A 20,916-nucleotide genomic window follows, 5' to 3' on the forward strand; every position below is an offset into this window, starting at 1 on the left:
TCCCAATATCACTGTGAATTGTCCAACCATTAAGCTTCACTATTGTAGTTTTTTTTTTTTTCTTGTTAGATTGAATAACTGAAGTTCTTAATTTTTGTTTGGTACTATTGAAAAAGGATATTTGCTAAATTAGTTATGTTGAACAAAAAAATTATCTAATATTGGTTTTAATTCCAATATATTGTTTGGTTTCTAAATTATGAACCAAAAGTTGTTTTCTAAATTCAAGTATTTTAATGGAATTGGGGTGTGTTAAATTTTTAACTTCTTTATGCGTTTTTGGTAGTAGAGAATTAAATCATTTATTAGTTTGAAGTTGGATATAGTAATTATCTTTTAAGAGGAAGAAAATTGAATGACAAAGAATATGTTCTATAAGTTATGATTGTGTTCTTTATTGTTCATATCAGTTTTGTTTTATATAGGAAAGTTTCAAAGTATTTTTGCCACTTGCACTTTCTTGTATGTATATTGTGTTTTTGTTTTACATTGTAAAGCTTAAAAGTATTATTGTTCATGTGTTCTTGTGTGTTTGCTTTTAAGATTATGTTTAGATTACTTAAAAATGAATTTTATTATAATTGTAGTAATTGTTTTAATTAAATTTTATTAATTTATTATTATTAATATTGTATATAAGTAAAGTACGAGTTGCGAGTGTAGGTATATATCTAGGTACGAAAATAAATATTAAAATTGTTACCCATGTAAGTATTGAATTGGTTATGAGTCTTATTTTTAAAAGTGGGTACGGACGAGTACTATAGGAGATCCTACCCATTACCATTCTTAATGTTGAATCTTAGCCCTTTCTTAAGGATAAAGAGTCTATTGTCAGAATAACGCAACACATCGACTCTAACTTGAGCACGACGTAGCTATCTTTAAACATGATAGTCTCTTTGTCTTTGGTTTTTACTCTTAATCCATGAATATTTTGGTTGAATACATTAATATAGTTAGTTCCCTTTACAAACATTTGTTTGTACATCCTTAGATTTTAAAATATGTCCATGGTTGGATTTGACAAGTTCATTTGCGGGCTTTAATCATGAAAGGGGCGTTTGAACTTGTTACTTCACAACCAAGTTCTATAGCAGCTCTTGTAGTGCAATGATCAATGATTTATGCTCGTAATTGAGTGAGCAATGTCATCGTTTGATCATCCATACAATGTTCACTAAATAGATAAAGGTCATTCTGTTCTTCTACTTCTTCAATTTATGGTTTATAACAGGCAGAACATACTGGAATGAGAGGGATCCAAGATTGTACAAGTATGAGATTATACAATTGAGGATGACTTAAACAAATAAAGGGATGTTTGAACTTGTTACTTCACAATCAAGTTTTATAGTAGCTCTTCTAGTGTAATGATCAATGATTTATGCTCGTAATTGGGTGATCAATGTCATTGTCCGATCATCCAGACATTCACTAAATAGATAAAGGCCATTTTATTCTTCTACTTCTTCAATTTGTGGCTTTTATAATAGTCCGGATATATCGGAATGAGATTGTACAAGTATGAGATTATATAGTTGAGAATAACTTAAAGGAATTAATTTGTACTACCTATACCAATAAGATGCATCTATTTTTCGACAGCTTATTTTATAAGAACTCCACAGTTAAGCATATTTGACTTGGAGTAATTTAGGGATGGGTGACCTTCTGGGAAGTTTCCTAGAAAGCGTGTAAGTAGAAACGAAACACATTGAAAACTCTTGTGTTGGTTCGTGGGATTAGTTGTTGGTCCTAAAAATGGACGGAAATCTTAGAAAAGGCTATCTACGGAGGATTCTAACCAGTGAAGGGTTCTAACAAATGAGGAGTTGTGTGAAGTATCACTGTATGAAGTGTTATGGAGTGGAGCTACTGAGACGTCAAATCTAAGAGGTGTTACAAATGGTATTAGAGCAGATCCTCTCTTCTAGTACGGTGTGGTTTGGAGACAAACCAAGTAGAAGTTGGTGAACTTATAATAGCTTGAACACACATCGGAATGAGAGGGATCCAAAAATTGTACAAATATAAGATTATACAATTGAGGATGACTTAAAAAAAATTAGTTTGTACTACCTATACCAACAAAATACATATACTTTTTGGTAGCTCATCTCATAAGAACTTCATAGTTAAGCGTGTTTGACTTAGAGTAATTTAGCAAAACAAGTTGAAAAGTCGTGTGGTGATTTGTTGGATTAGTCGTTGATCCTAAAAGTAGACAAATATCTTAGCAAAGGCTACCCACGAAAGGTTCTGATCAGTGAAGGGTTCTAACCAACGAGGAGTTGTAAGAAGTGCCATGGAGTGGAGCCGTAGAGATCTTAAATATGAGGGGTGTTACATGGTTGGGTGATGATTCCCCTATTTTGTTCGTATCAAAGAAAGAGATACTCTTCAGATTAAGGAACCTTGAGCTTCTTGGAAGGTCTTATACTATAACCTAGTATAATTGTGGCTCTTCCTCTTCCTTTCTAAGTGTCTCCTCAAAACATTCCCATTCTTCGTTTGAGACATTGCTAGTGTTTGCAATGTCATATGTAGGGGGCGTCTTGGAGGGATACTCATTGGGACTTTATGGATTTTCCTCGACTGGAGATGCATTCACTTTTAGAGAGGTAACATCCATTGCAACTTTGACAATAGCAAGTGTTACAACTTCATTGTTATTTTAGAGAAATCAACCTCAGTTAATGCCTTAGATGAAGACTCAATAGATGGGTCAACCACTTATTTAACAACAAGGATTGGTTCATCTACTTAACCTATAAACATGGTTTCAAAAGGAACAAAGAAATGCTCCATATGTACAAATGGCCAGAGCTTTAGCTTCCACAACATGGTTTATAGGGGCCAATACTTCTACTTCTTAAACAAGTGGTGCTAGTAACTTTTCAATTTTTGGTGACATAGATTAATTTATATAACGTGTAGTGGTCTTATTCAACTCGAACTATTACCTTTAATGGAGGATACTTGTGATCTATCAAAATAATAATAATATATTAGCAAAATAAATTAGATATTTACAAGTATCTATAAAAAAATATAGAATATGAAAATATATATTTAAGAATTATTAAATTTAAGTTTATTTTTAATAAATATAATAATTAATGTATATAAAATATGTAGTCATTCAAAACTTTTAATTTATATAGTTACAAAAAATAATTTCCATTTATGAAATAATTATTTCTTATCTGAATATAATTTTCTATATTTAACATTAATTATAATTTTTTTAAAAGAATAAAATATCTTTGATTTTATTTGTATAATCGCTTAAAAAATCTCAATATTTTTTTTCTTATTGTTATTGGTATTCAACAAAATAAAATTATGTATTTGGATAATTAAATAATTTTTTTTAAAATAGAGTAAATTATACTTTTAGTCCTTTTATCTTATTTTTAAAAATTTATTTTAGTCTTTTTTCTATTAAAATATTCATTTTAGTCATTTATCTTTTATATGTGAATCAATCCGGTCATTTTTAAAAAATGATCACATTCAAATTCGTGACTCAATTTTGAATCCACTTTTTATTAATTCAAGATGTGAAACTTATAATATTATATTCATCTATATTAAAATTATGGAATTCAATGGATGTTCAAATCCAATAGTTATAATCATAGCGAAAATTCACATAAAAAATATATCTCATAAGCAATTAGAAAATAACATCAAATTAGATTTTTTTATAGAAATTTTCAATTGCTTTTTGAACTTATGTTTTTGTGATTTTCAACATGTTAAAAAACTTTTTAGTTTCAATTTTAGTTGCTTTTTCATATAAGTAAATCTAACAAGACAAGTTTTAAATCTTAAATTTGTTAAAAAAGATTCAAAATCATGTCTCAAAATTGAAAATAATCATTATTTTTAAAAAGGTCAAATTGATCTAAATTTAGGATATAAACAAACACAATAAACATTTTAAAAAATAAAAGATCAAAATAAATATTAAAAATAAGGTAAAATACTAAAAGTACAATTTAAAAAAGAAAAATATAAAGTTGACTTGCTTAAATTGTTTTGCAGATTCTCAAATTATAGATAATGTGATAATTTAACTTTTATTGATTAAGACAATTAAGTACAATTAAATGATTTGATTAAATGTAATTATCGCCTAATTAATTGTGAAAAAAAAAGAGAGACGAGTTGATTGGTGCCAATCATATGGACGTTCAAATCTAATAGAGTTAATTCACGTAAAAAATATATCTCACAAGCAATTAGAAAATAATCAAATTATATTTTTTTATAGGAATTTTCAATTGCTTTTTGAACTTATGTTTTTGTGATTTTCAACATGTTAAAAAAACATTTTAGTTTCAATTTTAGTTGCTTTTTTCATATAAGTAAATCTAATAAAGCAAGTTTTAAGTCTTAAATTTGTTAAAAAGGATTCAAAATCATGTCTCAAAATTGAAAATAATCATTATTTTTAAAAAGGTCAAATTGATCTAAATTTAGAAGATAAATGAATACAATAAATATTTTAAAGATAAAAGATCAAAATAAATATTAAAAATAAGGTAAAAGACTAAAACTACAACTTAAAAAAGAAAAATATAAAGTTGACTTGCATAAATTGTTTTGCGGATTCTCAAATTAAAGATAATGTGATAATTTAACTTTTATTGATTAAGACGATTAAGTGCAATTAAATGGTTTGATTAAATGTAATTATCGCCTAATTAATTGTGGGAAAAAAAAGAGACTCTAGAAGGAGTTGAATCGTGTCAATAAAAAATTCACACTCTTTGAAAATAGTGAAATAGTAACTTTACAAAGAAGTGAAAATAAAGAGTTGAGAGACTAAACATAAAGAATTTTTATACTGGTTCGTCTTAATCAACAAGATTACGTCTAGTTTTTTTATCCAACCAGCTTAAGTTTTACTATCTTATACAAAGATACAAGTTTTCTTTTCCAAAGTTACTTTTGGTTCAAACCTTGGTGTTCTTTGACTTATCGTTGCAAACAACTTCCTAAGTACTCTTTTATCACAAGGCTTTAATAACCAAATATTATTTTGGCATAAAATCTCATCAGACTTTAACAACGAGTATTATTTTACAATCAAGCCTCTCAAAGCTCATAGTAATAATACTAAGTTATAGCTATGTAAAAACTAACAATGTTATTTTTCGTCTTACTTTTAAGACTTGATACAATCAATACAACACAAAGCTATTTTAGAGAAAGAAAGAATATGGTCAATAATTGGTTTGGTTCTCTTCCTTTTTTTCTAAATCATTATGTTTCCTTATATAGGTGCTTTAATGAAGATGACCTTTACAAATCGTTGAACATCTTCCACTAGCTTACTTTGTCTATCTTCATCTTCGTTCCTTATGGAGGAAAGTATCTATTGGTGCATTAAATGTTTTCACCAAATAGTCACTTCTTGTTTGATCAAGAAAGTTACTTATCACTTATTAGGTATCAAAAGAGTGTAACCATCCATGTGTTAGGTTAAAGCAATACTTTATCTAACGTTTTCTTTGATTCAAGGAATTTGTTGTTCTTTTTCTAATGCAAAACATGTCTCGTGTTTATTTTAGTGAATGTGAGTACCAAGGAAGCTTTTTTCATTCGATCTGATAAGGAATCATACAAATAGAAACTATCAAGTTATCATACATTATGATATCAAATCAAAGCGTATGTCTTTCAGACTAAATGTTTTGCTTGACTAAATAACTCATTCGTCTTAATGCTCTTTAGTTATCATACATTATGATATAAAATCAAAGTGCGTGCCTTTTAGACTAAGTGTTTTATCTGATTAGATAGCTCATTAATTTTAATGCATGTTTATCTTAATGTTTTGTTTGCAAAACTTTCTTTTAGGAAAACGTTTATTTGTTGATATCAAAACTTGAAAACTTAAAAAGTCTATCGTCTTTTGACCTATCATTAATAATTGAATAACCATTAATTATGAATTTAGTTACATAATTTTCTAATCAATTGTTCAAATTATTGCAAATAAATTGTGCTTAATGATATATTTTAGTAAAAAAATTGTTTAAATTTTTTTGTAAAAAATAAAATATGAAAAAAAAAATTTATTTAAAATTTTAATTTATTGATATAAATATCAATTAATATAAAAAAGGTATTCGTTCAAAATTATTAATTTACAAAGTTTTAAAAATAAATTTTAATTAATGAAAGAATTAATTATGATTTGAATATATATTTCTATATTTAATATTTATTATAACACGTTTTTTTCTTTACTCATCATTATAAAATGTTAATTATTATTAAAAAATTTCAAAAATAAAATATCTATTTACTAAATATTCAATAAAAAGGTTAATATATTATTTTTCATCCTAAATGATAGTTTGCGGCAAATTGCATGAGCTCGTTTGAAGGATAGTATAGTTATTTAACTTTTATGTACTTAATCAAATAGAAAAAGAGCCATATAAAAAAAAAGTTATGTACTTAAAATAAATAATTAATTGTAATTAATGCTTAATTAATAATAAAATGACCGGCTATTGTTAATTTTGAAAGATTTTTTTTTTAGCATTTAGGTCTTTGACTTCGTTATGTAAGCTAATTATTCTCTTATACTCAATTACTTACCGTTAACAGTTAAGTGATTGGTTGATAGTTATTATTTCTCTCGGTCAAGGATGGATTTACATTGTGGATAGGGAGGCACTTGTCCACACTACCATTTGATACATACATATTTTTTTATTCAAAAAATAATATATTTTAAAAGATAAAATTATATTCTAATAAAATAAACATATATGTTTAAATTATCATATGTATAAAATATAAATTTGGAGATGTTCATTTATTTGATGTTTGTTAAACTTTTGAATGAGATTAATTATTTTATGTGATAAAGAATATTCCTTAATAACGAATCAATTTTTAAAAAAAAGTTTAATTATAATATATATATATATATATATATATATATATCTTAATACTCACATATATAATATAATATGTAAAAAAATCAATTTTTGATTCAATATTTTGTTACTTTCTAATTAACAACAATTACTTTGTCATGAGTGTTATGGTTAAAATGAAAAGTTTTTGTTGAGTTTTGTAAGGTTTCTATAGTTATTTTTTTTTGGTTTCAATCATCTTAATTTCTTTGTCTGTTGTAACTATAAATTTAGGATTGTAAACCTTAAATTGTTGAATTTTTGGGTTTAGGGTTTAGCAAAAGAAATAGTTGTTCTAAAAAATCTCAAACAATGATGTGTCAATCAAATAGATGTTTTTGTTATATTTAATGAATCACAAAATTCTTCCAATAAAAGTGGGGAAGAGCTTAGTGATAATGATCCTATGTTAACTAGGAGAGAGAATACGTGTTAATGTGACAATTAAATATTAACCGATCATGAGACTAATATATTAAATAACTGAGTATAATAAAATGACTAACTTATATAATAAAATTAAAGTTTAGGAACTCAAATGCCATCTTTTCGGGATCAAATTGATGTTTACTCAAAATTAATTGTTTGTTATTGTTCTAGATATATATGTCCAACTCCTTAGGTTAGAGAAATCATTCTCGCGATACTGTGCTTATTATTGATTTAAAAGATTTTTCACAAAAGACGGGTTGAACAGAAATTTTTTAACTAAATACATCGTTTTCATAACATGTGAATGCATGATATCTAACCAACGTGCTAACAAATTAGATTAAAAGTGATATATTTACAATTACATATAAAATATAACAATTATATTTTAAAAGTATTTAAATTTTAGTTTATTGATAATGAAAATGTAGAACAATACAATAAAATATGCAGGCATTCAAAATTTATAATATATAAAATTTAAAAAAAATTGGCTTTTGAAATATTTAATTATGATTCACTTATATTTTATAAATTCTATATATAAAATAATTCATAATTAACATTTTTTATCCAAAAAAAAAAAAAAAAAACATTTTTTATCCATTAATTAAAATATTTAGATTATTAATTACAAAAAATTTAAAAATGCAAAATCTTTCAGCAGATAATCAACTAAAAAAATTAAAATATGTCATTTTATATTTTAATTGATTGTTGGTATTAAACTATAATTTATATTATTTTTAACTATGAGAATTACAATAATAGATAAAATGATGGGTGATCTTTTTTAATGATTTATGATAAACGAGACTTGAATATTTTACAATATATCCTCTTGCGTCGAACAGATGCTTGGTACATATATCAATGATAAGAGACCTTTTTAGAGTTGATTTAAAATAATTCTAATACTATCTTAGAATAGTAAGTTATGAGTTTAATTCAATCTTACGAAACTATTTTGTATCGTAGGAGTTTTTTTCTTATTTATATACTATTTATTTATATTCTATTTCTAATCTAATCGATGTGAATTTTAAATTTTTTTTATCAATATAACATTTTTATCATTTATTTATTTTTAAGAGTCTTTTCGTTTTATAATTTGTTGTTACTGTTTTAAAAGTTATAAAAGAGTACACTTTATGTAAAAAAAAATTACACTTGTAATCAAATAACTTTATTAGTTTTTTTTATAATGATTTTATTATAATTATTGTAAAATTAAATACTATTTATTTTAATCTTTGTAAATGAAAGAAACTTATGAACATTATATAAGTGATTAGTAACTTAATCTTTGATATATACTCACCAATAAATTTTCTTTCATTTTACTTTGTATTAATTTGAAAGCAAAATCTTATTGTTAACTTCCATTATTATAAAGATATATGATTATCGGTTAACAACATAATTCATTTTTTTAATTTTTTTTATAACATAATTTATAGGACATTTTGTAAAACTCATGAATAATGTATATACCAGTTTTAATTATAAACTTGTGATGATTATTAATGATATGCGAAATTAATGATTAATTTTATATTTCATTAAATTATATATTTTAATATATGAGGAGATGACTCCCATTAGAAAGATAATTTAATTTATTCAATTTTTTTAATTATAATTTATATTTTATTTATTTATTTATTTATACTTTATTCTTATTTTTAACATAATAATATTTTTAACTATAAAATAGATAAATAATAAATAGTTAATATATTTTTTGAGTTAATATTTTTATTGATTTTATCTTTCTGTTTATATGTTTATGTACTGGGTAGGTGTTTCGGCCACTAATACTTAGATGATTTAAGATTTCTCAGCACCCTTGACCACTGAAGGCCGTTTAGCACCCTTACCTTCGACAACCACAATCTGTAGCTTGGTATCTTTAGCAGTCGAGATATGCACTATGTCGTTTAGTTAACTCTCGAGAGCCATTCGACACCTTCAACTACCAAAGTTTGTTTGACACCTTCAACAGCCGAAGATCGCTCGGTGGTCGAAATGATTAAAAGATATGGATAATCTTTTGGGATGGTTGTTAGCCAGCACTAAATAGTGATTAAGGATTAATTACGAGTACTAAGTCAATTATCGTCGTATTACCTAATTGACAACCCTAACGTAGTGTTCATCAAGAACTTTGAGCCCATTAATACTAATATAAATAATTCGTATCTCGAAGTGAAGTTACTGTTTATTTATTACTATCGAGATTCATGTTTGTGTTAGCTTGAGCGTCAAAATATCTTTTGTAGGGGTCTTTCCTCTTTGAATCTCAACTTGAAACTCGTTCGAAATTACGAAAAAATTACTAGAGTATCCTTGAACATATATAGTTTATAATATGGTTTACGTGTGAATTCGGTTATTAAACTTATGTGATAGTAATACATTTTAAATTATAAATTATAAATACTAAAAGAGATATTAAGTAAAAATTACATAAACTTAAAAATAAAATAAAAAATTTAAGAGTAACACATTATAGTGCGTGCGTGCGTGCGTTACTGTTGGGAAAGCCATATTTGCACTTTCCAATAAACAAAACGCGAAAGAGAGAAAATGAGGGATACGCAAACGTGAAGAAGTCTTCCTGAACAGTGTACACAAGCGACTGTTCTTGACTTCCGGTCGCGCGATTTCCCTAACCCTAGGCACCACCTGCCAGAACCTGGAAGCCCAATCTCTTTTCTTACAATAATCAAATTTAGCACTTGAGTAATAACAAAGTTTAAATCCATGAACAACAACAACAACAACAACAACAACACCAACCCCTCCTCCTCCTCCTTCCCCACCGGATACCCACACTCCCAGTCCCAGATGGCGCCGGCCCAGTACCCCATCTCCCAGGCCCACGCCATCGTCCAAGCCCAGTTCCAGGCTCAGCTGCAAGCCCACGGGCTCACTTTCAACCCAACCGCCAAACGCTTCCCTCCCAAACCCCCCGCCCCGTTCAAGCCAGTGGAACTCCTCCCCACAGCCCGGCGAAAGCGGCCCAAGCCCAACGAGAAACACCTTCCGGAGAAAGCCTCGGCGATTCTCCCTGAATCCGCGTTGTACACGCAGCTTCTCGACCTGGAAGCCCGTTTGGACGCCGCCCTCGCCAGAAAAAAAGTGGACATCTACGAAGCCCTCAAGAACCCACTCTGCGTCCAGAAAACCCTAAGGATCTTCGTCTTCAACACCTTCTCCAACCAGAACCGCTCCGAGCCCCCCACGTGGACGCTCAAGATCATCGGAAGGGTTTTGGACGACGGCGAAGACCCCGACCACCCAGGGTTCTTCCAGAGGCCTTCGCCGTACCCCAAATTCTCTGCTTTCTTCAAGAGAGTGACGATTTCCCTCGACAAGAGGCTTTATCCCGATAGCAACATCATCACGTGGGAGAATTCGCGCTCCTCCGCCACCCACGAGGGTTTCGAAGTGAAGAGAAAGGGGGACCAAGAATTCTCCGCGCAGATTCGCCTCGAGATGAATTACTCGCCGGAGAAGTTCATGCTCTCGCCGGCGCTGCGCGAGGTGCTTGGGGTTCAGGTGGACACGCGGGCCAGGATTGTTTCCGCGATATGGCATTATGTGAAGGCCAGGAAACTGCAGAACCAGAGTGATCCTTCGTTCTTTCACTGTGATCAGCCTCTTCAGAATGTGTTTGGGGAGGATAAGGTTAAGTTTTCCATGGTTTCGCAGAAGATTTCGCACCATTTGTTCCCTCCTCAGGTTATACTTTTGGAGCATAAGATCGTGCTCTCTGGGAGTAGCCCTGTTGGATCTGCTTGCTATGATGTTATGGTTGATGTTCCTTTTCCCATTCAGAGGGAGTTGTCTGCTTTGGTGGCTAATGTGGACAAGAACAGAGAGGTTGATGCTTGTGATGAATCCATATGTGGAATCATTAGGAAGATACATGAGCACCGAAGGAGGCGAGCGTTCTTTGTTGGGTTTAGTCAATCTCCTCTGGAGTTCATTAAGGCCTTGGTGGAATCTCAAAACAAGGATATGAAAATTTTGGTTGGAGAATCTGGCCACAATGCTGATAAAGAGAGAAAATCAGATTTCTTTAAGCAACCATGGTATGTAAGCTTAAGGGCTTAAGGGCTATCTCTTGCATTGCATTGTCAATTTGTTTGTTTAATTTCTTGCTTGTTTCTTATGCACACTTGTTAGTTGAAAACATGCCACCAGTTCGTTATGGGTGATCACGACCTTAGAGTATGTTTGGATAAATTGATCTGAAAGCACTTTTAGAAGGCAACAATTGGGAAAGTAAAATGAAATAAGTTTTTTCATAAGTTAAAACTAATTTATGTACAAGTTAAATAATAAGATTTTAGAGAAGCTGATATGATAGAATTTCTACAAACTAATTTATGCATGCGCGTCCCTTCACCTTGTAATATGAATATGATGTTTTTGATTCAATTCAAATCACTGTAAAGAGCATGATATGCCTTTTCATTTTGCTCACGTGCCTGGTGAAATTGGACTTGAGAAAGGTTCACTTTCTTTTTTCTATTGTATAAGCGTAGCTAGTTACCTTGACTGTTAAATGATATACTTATGCTCTGTTTGACAACTTGAACAGGGTTGATGATGCCATTGTTCGCTTTTTGAATCGCAAACCAGCCGTTGGAAGCAATGTTCCAGGGAGCACATGATGCATGGAGTTTTAAGTTTATAATGGGAATTTCAGATGTAGCTAGACTTCCATGCTCATGGAAGCTCTGATAGTTTGTGTTAATAGTTGTTATTTATTAATAGTTTCAGTGCTGCAACTTGCCTTGCAGTTCATATGTTAGTAAAGTGCAAGCAATATATGTAATAGTTAGGATTGGTGTACAGTAATTTCAGACTTAAGTTGTCTAAATGGAGAAAAGAGACCTTGGGCGCCATGACTGTTCGTTCATTTATATTTTGCTGAGTTTGATACCACTAAAAAATATTTAACTATTTAGACTTATGATACTCGCACGTCTCTCTTGTCAGCTTTTTATATTTAAACTATTCTTCCTAAAGTGCATGTAGTCAAATGAAATGGTCTTTGTGATGACCGAATCTATTTGTGTAGAAAATAATAGTGTTGACATTAGTAAAATTGTTTCAATGGATTGTTATATTGAAACGCAAAGACAAATAGAAAACTTTAAATCCACATTGGTTTTATATTAAAATTCAGGTATTTTATATTTCGCTATCATAACATTGGTAGGAATATACAAGCCGTGACTAGTGTTCTTTTCTCTAGTTTTGGGCCTAAAATGTCCAATAGCACGTGGGGTGGGATCTTTATGTAAAGTAAAAAGGAAGTGAGAGAATAATGTCCCTGAGGCAAAGACAAAGACACATAAACTGGTATACATGTCCTCCTCCGCTTAATTTTAATTCTCTTCTTTTCATTTATCAAATTCGCCAGGCAGCTTCCATTCAAGTTCAACCCCTCATCCCCCATTCACTTCGGTATCGTTTCCTATCAGTCTTTTTCACTTTTCCTACTTTAATTTTCTCTGTTCAAAGTCTTATTATGCATTCACTTCCTAGCAATTTTTGGAAAACTTGATTTGGGAACTGGGAGAGAGGTCCAGTGGGATGACATTTGTATTTCTTTGTTCTCTTAATAGGCAATTTGCGTGTCTGTGAAGCTCATTATACTCTGCCCATTATTGAACGACACTAGCGTTATTGGAGAGCATGCCAAGAAATGAGTCACTGAAATGATCATATTGCCTCTACTACCCTTTGGAATGTTCTGCTTCTATTTGATCCACTGGTAATTGTAAAGTTCTATCTTTTGCCTAATGGCACCGATTACAAACTCTGGTTTTCGTGCAAAATAAAAGGAAAAGGTATATACATAGCAGGGAAAGGAAAGGATAGGATTCTTTCATGTGAGATTCCCACATGTATTTTATCAAAACCTCGTACCTTCTACTTTTATTATTTAAATTTTTCTTTTCCCATTTTTATTGAAAGACTGAAGAAATTTCATGTCACGTGGAAAGATCCAAGTCTAGGAAAGGAAAGGCACCTTACATGTTGGTGCGACCAAATTGTGCTTAGTTAATTATTAATGATGGTTACCAACAAGGTCTAGTATAGTTGATAGATAACTTTGTTAAACATATTCACAAGGGGTCAAAAGTATCCTTAATGCAAACCAAAAATAAAATTGTTGAAGTCAGTATGGGCTTAACGAGCTTTGGGTCTCGTATCACCGGATTGGTTTATGCTGCATTGATGTCTGAGATACTCCAAAAAGATCATAGTCGTCATTTCGTTTGTGAAAAATTGCAGACAAATGCAACTAATGCAACATTTGTAGTCTTGTTGCAGTTATAGAGATCTAAAAGTCTCGATGTTGCGGTAGAAATTATGGCACATACCTTATTTTAAAACCTTGGGTAGCTAATACATACATGGCCATAGTTAAAGGACTATTGTCCCCTGAAAGAAAAACAGGAAAAACACGCCGGTTTCATCCTTGCAAGTTGAAATTCATATGAGCATGATACCAGCATGTTACTGTACACTGAAGCTCAAAATATGTAGCCATAGAGTGGTCCTTGTTACACTTCCTAGTACCTAATTGCCCAAGTCCTTTTAGTATATTTATATCTAGCCAGGTAATCGTGTTTCCTATAATTGTTTTTGTATTGTGCAAAGGGGAGCTTGAGCTGATGTCCTACAAATGAGGAAGTATATTGGGTTGCCATTTAGTCTGTTGGAGGTTCCATATTATTAGTGATATGGCAAAAAAATAGTGCAAATAAGAGGAAACTAACTTTCATCTCACAAGATAATTTTTGGGGTTGAATTGAATTTTAAGCTCAAATTCTGAAATGGTATGAAAGCTTATTAATTGTAGTTATTGTTTTTGGGTCTATTGGGCTACTGATATATAGTTGTTATTGAACCGGTCGCACATAATTAATTATGCAAACTTTATGTGAAGGAAATGTGTTAGAAATCTTACATAGATTAGTTTTAGGGATCGATTTTGGCTTAAAACTCAAAGAGAAACTACTATGAAAGACAAAATTTAAATATAATATTAATATCATAGGTGTTATTGATATTATTCTTTTATCAAAATTTGAATTCCATCTCAATAATATACCTAAAGATATATTATCGAAATTTGCTTTAAATATACATGTATATTATTAAAGTAAAATTTTAATTCTGATCGAGGAAAAATATCAACAACTAGATACTATAACTAAGTTTTGTCCTAGAATGAATTATAATGTGACATGGAACAAAAGTTTCATAAAATGAACATGACTTCTTATTTTAGGTCTCTAGGTTTGATAAATTAGTTGATTTGCTGCTGTATTTTTTATGTAAGTACGTGAGCTTTTGCAGCCAATAATAGTTTCTTTGGTGTTTTTAACTTGAGGGTAGTAAGCCTCTTTCACATAAACTTGTGTTTTTTTCGATTAACAGGACCTCCTAACACGGAGGGATAAACAAACTAGAAACTAAAAGCACCTATATACAATCTAGGTAAATTTTATATACAGGGGTTACAAATAATACCTGAATACTTGATGAAGCAGCTAGGAGACTAGCTAGAAGACACCTCAGGTACCGATTATGATTCCTATTTTTTCTTTCTACATACTCTTTCAGCAGTACCATGTGGCTAACTTTTTTGTATATATAGGGCCATAGAGAGACAAGAGCTAGGATACTAGGTAACATCCTAGAAGTAGTATTCAAGGTATCAGAGGAGGAAATAGACATCATTTGCATCTTAGCGGAAGGTATTAAAATTTTCCCCATGTTATTTGGATTGTTGATTGAAATAACCCTTCCTTAATTTATTTTAATGATTTACTTGGTAATTTTCTTTATAAGGTTTTTTAAGAATCTGACACGAAAATACTTGGTGAAGGATGCTTCTTTTGTCGCTTAAAAGAGGCTTTAAAATAAGGTATAGAATCTAGGAATTGAAAATGGAGGCTATGCTGTCACTTTCTCTTCAGGTATGCACCAAGCCTTATGTATAATCCAGACATGAAATTAATTTCATTTAAAGATGTTTCCTCGGCTGAACTTGCATCCAAGCAATTTGGAACCTACCTTTGTAGAGGTTCGTCTTACCATTTTATGGGGACAAAGCATGCATATAAACAATTCATTCTAAGAGTTAATGGCCAACAATAATATCAATTAGATTCTCTTCCTATGTATTGTATACATCAAGCAATGTGCTCAAGAAAATTAAATGAGTGCTTTAAGCTCTTCATACGGTAACAAGATAAAATATTTAAATCAGCATACGTTGTGCCTTACGTAGACAATCGCATATGAAATAATAATCAATTGGTCTAAGCATGTGCATTATTCTGACCAGATTTCAAAGAGAATAGGTTAAATGAAAACAAAGCACGTTTTGCAGGAATTGTGTTCACATTGATGACGGTGAACATGTAAAATGACAAAGTTTAGGCTGTTGAACACGTGTGCAAAACAAAACTTCATTGTTAGAATTAATCAATAAGGAATCCTAATGATACTCTTTTTCTAATGTTCTCTATATATATTATTAGTTAAAATTTATTTAAAATTAAAAAAATTTGTCTCCATTCATTTAGTAATATGACTTACTAAAAATTTTCAACCTACAATGAAGAGAATATTAATAAGATAATGTTACTAGACATTTCTTTTACAACCAATTATTCGCTTTACCAAGAAACAAAAAGTGGTACTTATATATTATTTTTTTTTTTGTTCATAAACATGATACACAAAGTGTCTCTAAAATTGATAATCAATGATTAATCTGCATTTGTGGAGTATGATTTCTGATAACTAAACATTATTTTAATGGTTAACACAAATGAGAATCAATAATGAAACATTGAATTGACCCTTTACTTACTATTTAACGTTGTGTGTAATTTGATAAGATTGATTTGAGAAAATATTTTTAATTTTATAAATAAATACTCATAAAACATCTCTTTGCTTCTTATTTTTGCATATTCAACTGGCAATGGTAGAAATAGGATTTTATAATTTCTTTCGGTCTTTTCTATACAATTTTTGAGAACATGAAACAAAGCTAAACTTAATTTGCTTTAAAGAGCCATTTGGTGTGGAATGTAGCAACTATTTTCCCTTGTTCAATTACCTCTCAATACAAAATAGAGTGCCTTAAAATATCTAATAAGTGCGATTGACTCAAAGGAATTTAAAAATCTGAGTCAATCTAACTCAGTTTTATACCTTTTCCCTTTTACAAACCAATACTCTCAAGCCGCCGGCCATGTGTGCCGTGAGCAGTGGCACGAATATAGGCCTCTGAGGACTAACAATTCTAAATGTGAATCTGCAAAGAACTGAAGCCACCACATACTTCATCTGAATGAAGGCCATTTCCTTCCCTGGACACACCCTTGGACCAGCCTGAAAAATTGGAAACATGAAAGGAGAAACCTCACTCAGCATTATTCCTTCACTCTTTCCACATTCCTCAAACCACCGATCTGGTCTAAACTCAAACCAGTTCTTCCCCCACAAGGCCTCCATTCTCCCCATTCCATAGGGAAAATATGTGACCCTATCTCCTGCCTTCACCTCAGTGCCATCTGGCAACACATCATCACCACAAGCATGCTTAGAGTCCCACGCCACTGGTGGATACAGCCTCATGGACTCACACAAACATGCCTTCAAGAAACTCAAACTCTTCAATGACTCATAATCCAACACCCCTTTAGCCTCTTCCACTATCTGCCTCTCCAAATGAGAATAATGTGATAGTATCCAAAAGAGCCATGTCATGGCTGATGAAGTAGTGTCCCTCCCTGCCATGATGAAACTTATCACCATGTCTCTAATCACCTCATCCTCATGACCAGCACATATAAGCCTTGACAAGAGATCCTCATCTTCCACACCATGTTCCTCCCCCTCCTGCTTCCTCTTCCTCTTCCTCTTCCTCTCATGAATCATTCTCATGACATGAGTCTTAACCTCCCCAACAGCATCCTTAAGCAATCTCTCAGATCCAGCACACAGCCATCTCTTCACCCTCCAGATCATGAACAAAGGTGCTGCCCCACGTCTCGCAGAGACTTCAGCAGCCACATCAAAAGCCCTTGCAAGGGGACAAGTGGGAACAGAAGGGTCCAAACAGCACCTATTAGTCCCTAATGTGAACTTGCAGATCACGTTGAACGAGAACCTCCCTAGAAGCTCTTGCAAGTCAACCACCTTTTTCTCATTGGACAAGGCCTCAAGCACAGGCAAAAGCCTCTCACACACTTCCCTCTCCAACGTGTGCATGAAAAACTCCCTCAAGGACTTGGTAGAGAACTCATGGCTCGCCAATTTTCTCTGAGCGAGCCATAGCTCCCCGTCCACGTTGAAAATGCCTTGGCCGAGGAAATCACCGAGGATCTCAGTGAAGGGCTTGCCTTTGGGGAAGTTGTTGAAGTTGGTCTTGAGTATGTACTCAACGTTTTGTGGGTTTGCAGTGATAATGGTTCTGCGTGCTCCTAGCCTTTGAACCACGATGGTGTTGGTGGTGGACTGAGAGAGTAACTCGGTGTACCAATCTAGCAAACGGTGCTTGTTCTTGTAGAAGGATATGAGACATCCTAGGAGGGGATAGGTTGCCGGACCGGCGCCGGAGAATTTGTCGGGTCGCCGGAGGTGGAAGAGTGTTATGTAGAAGATAATGAGGAGAAAGATGAGGCTGAGAGGTTGCAAGGAGAGGAGGATCATGAGTGATCCCATATTACCATGAGAATGAGTAATATGGAGAGCACACTGAAAATATGATATTGCCACTTATGAGTTGACTCTTATATGCTATTTAAATGTGCATTATCATAATTATGTGGTCTTTGTTTTAGAGATAGAATAGGCTAATATATTCATCATTTAGAATTAAAAGATATTTATTCTTGATTTAAACTAAAGTTGACGTGGGATTATTCCCATTTCACAAATAATTTTGGATTCAAATATATTGAGTAACCAACAATAGAGCAGAAAATTTCATTGCCAGGGTGATTTTATCTTTATCTAGCCAAATTGTCAATAATAGAAGATACTTGTGATATAAAAAAAATAAATTAATTAAAATATGTCATGAATTTAACTCACTTTCATGATGAATATATTTTTATATTTTCTCACTTTTTATCTTCTTAATGAAATATATTGATACGCGAATTCATGATATTCGAATATTTGCATATTAATTATTTGGAGCATGATTGTTTATATAATAAGGCTTTAATTTTATAAATTTCGTCCATTATATGATGTTATATCGTTAAAATACGAATTTGTTAGAATCATCATAAGGATTGTTAATATTATGTTAAATAAAAATGGAATCTTTATAAAAAAGAGTGAGATATATTGTAAATCCGAAGGAGATGACGAGTTACGCAAATTAAATTAAGGTTTATTAATTTTTTTTTTTTTTTTTGACAGAAAGGGTTACTAATTATTATAAATTAACTTTTTTTTTTCTTTCTCTAGTTTCTTCTCATTGTTATACTTAACAATTTTATTACTTTCTTTCCTTTTTATTTTTTTATTCCCTTTTCTCTCTTCCTTTATTCACACCAAAATTGGTGGACGTTTTCTCTTTAATTATTTTAGAACTTATATACCACTACAAAAAATAACAAGTTGATGGTCCGTACATTCCAAGTCAAATATGGCATATGTGGCAAAAATAAAAACAAATTAATGCTAGCTTAGTGCACCCTAGTTTTAATTTCATAATACTATATTGTTGTTGTTTTATGAAGACTAGTATATAATTTTTTATTTATTTGGAAAACTAGTGCTCCTATATTGTTGTTATTATCATTGTTTTTTAGTATCTGCATTCTTTTGTTATCTTATTTATTTGAGTAAATTATTGACTTGCTTTGTTTACGAAATACAACGTGCACTTTGATAGATGGAATACCTCACATGATGACCATTTTGAGTCAAAATAAGAAATATATAAGTAGTTAAAAAAAGAAGGGAATGAGTACTATATGGACTAGTTCCAAGAGCTGACTTTCCCACTGTAGCCACTCCTTATGTAGCATGTCTTTATCTCAATAATTAATTTTATTGGAGTAAGTGGATATATATATATATAATATATATTAATTAATTAATAAGTCAATAGTAAATTTTGATAAACTTATTTTACTAAATAATTTATGTTTTACATCAAATTTTTAAATATTTAATCATTTAATTTAAAAATTTTAATAGATAGATCAAGTTTATAAATTTTAAAAATAAATTTAAAAATCATGTAATACTTTGTTTTATAGATTCAAATCAATATAATAGAATAGACTATCACATAATTTTTAATTATTTTTAAAATTTACATACTTGATTCATACATTAAAAACTTTTAATTAAATAATTAAATATTTAAATGTGATATATAATATAAATTATTAAATCAAATAAATTTATTAAAATTTATTCTTAAAGTAAGTAGATCTTTTCTATATAAAACTTTTTTTTATATATATATATATATATATATATATATATATATATATATATATATATATATATATATATATATATATAAAAGGATTGGATAAAAATTTTACTTTTTTAATAGTTTCTATTCATTTAGGTTTTAGTCTTTTGTTTATTACTTGATGTACTAACATTTGTTTACGCATAAATTTGAAAATCAAGGTACATGTCCTTATATCGCACTCATTTGAATTGATGATGAAGAATTAGTTTAAGTTATTCGTCTTTGAGGGTTGAAATACATTTGAATAAAAATATATACATATCTAGTAGATTTTAGGAATCAAAACTCAAATGGACTAAAATTATAAATATCAAAATATTATATAATCCTTAAATGAATGAATTTATAAGAATTAATTATGAAAAGAACTACGTTAGTGCATATGTATGTTACTCTATCCTACTCTATTTATTAATATTCTACGACTAGTTACATTTCCTCAGGCTATATAGGATAGATGCATAGGAGCTGTAAATCTGTAATGGAGTGAACTGATGAGAAAGGAATTTAATATACTGTTTAAAGAGAGTTGAATTGTTAGTAAGAGTTGAATTGTTAAAGAGAGGAATTCAAACATCTTAGTAGCACTCGAACTGACAAATTTTAATATTCTCTAACGGGATTAATGAGTTATCAATTTTTTTAAATGACCATTAATATTTTAATCCATAATAATCTTTAAATTAAAACATGTAATCCATTTGCTTTATTAATTACCATAGTTATTTTCAAATAATGTTTGTATGTGTTGAGAAAAGTACTCTTTTAAGATCTTTAGTTAAAGTCTTCAATTCTTAGTCCTCGGTGTTCAAGATTGCAAATTGTGGTTGTACATGCAAAAATGACTCCAATGTTAAAGTAAACAAATATTTAGAGTGTTTGAGAATAATCTCAAGAATGAGTATAGCTTTTAAGGGTGAAATGCAGGTTATATATAGTTGAGAAAATGTTACCATTATTAGGCTGAACATTCAAGTG

The 20,916-nt window shown here is 30.5% G+C and overlaps 2 protein-coding genes across 2 annotated transcripts; one reads left to right on the forward strand and one right to left on the reverse strand.

Moving 5' to 3' along the window:
• Positions 1 to 9,910: 9,910 nt before the first annotated feature.
• Positions 9,911 to 12,298, forward strand: LOC109816416 (SWI/SNF complex component SNF12 homolog). Its single transcript, XM_020381432.3, has 2 exons — positions 9,911 to 11,479; positions 11,992 to 12,298. Exons 1-2 carry the CDS (start codon positions 10,146 to 10,148, stop codon positions 12,062 to 12,064), a joined length of 1,407 nt encoding a protein of 468 aa, XP_020237021.2. The 5' UTR covers positions 9,911 to 10,145; the 3' UTR covers positions 12,065 to 12,298.
• A 4,100-nt stretch (positions 12,299 to 16,398) lies between these two features.
• On the reverse strand, positions 16,399 to 18,215 carry LOC109809705 (cytochrome P450 94B3). Its single transcript, XM_083072314.1, has one exon. The coding sequence runs from the start codon at positions 18,153 to 18,155 to the stop codon at positions 16,635 to 16,637; it is 1,521 nt and encodes a 506-aa protein (XP_082928440.1). The 5' UTR covers positions 18,156 to 18,215; the 3' UTR covers positions 16,399 to 16,634.
• Between the last annotated feature and the right edge of the window lie 2,701 nt (positions 18,216 to 20,916).

This window comes from Cajanus cajan, chromosome 4 (genome assembly GCF_000230855.2).
Source record: "Cajanus cajan strain Asha chromosome 4, NIPB_CcT2T_4, whole genome shotgun sequence".
Lineage (NCBI taxonomy): Eukaryota > Viridiplantae > Streptophyta > Magnoliopsida > Fabales > Fabaceae > Cajanus > Cajanus cajan.

Excerpts from the sequence above, each read along its gene's own strand:
- LOC109816416 (XM_020381432.3), top strand. The coding sequence starts at position 10,146 with ATGAACAACAACAACAACAACAACAACAACACCAACCCCTCCTCCTCC. Across the intron at positions 11,480-11,991 it reads GATTTCTTTAAGCAACCATG|GGTTGATGATGCCATTGTTC; the intron begins GTATGTAAGCTT and ends CAACTTGAACAG.
- LOC109809705 (XM_083072314.1), bottom strand. The coding sequence starts at position 18,155 with ATGGGATCACTCATGATCCTCCTCTCCTTGCAACCTCTCAGCCTCATC.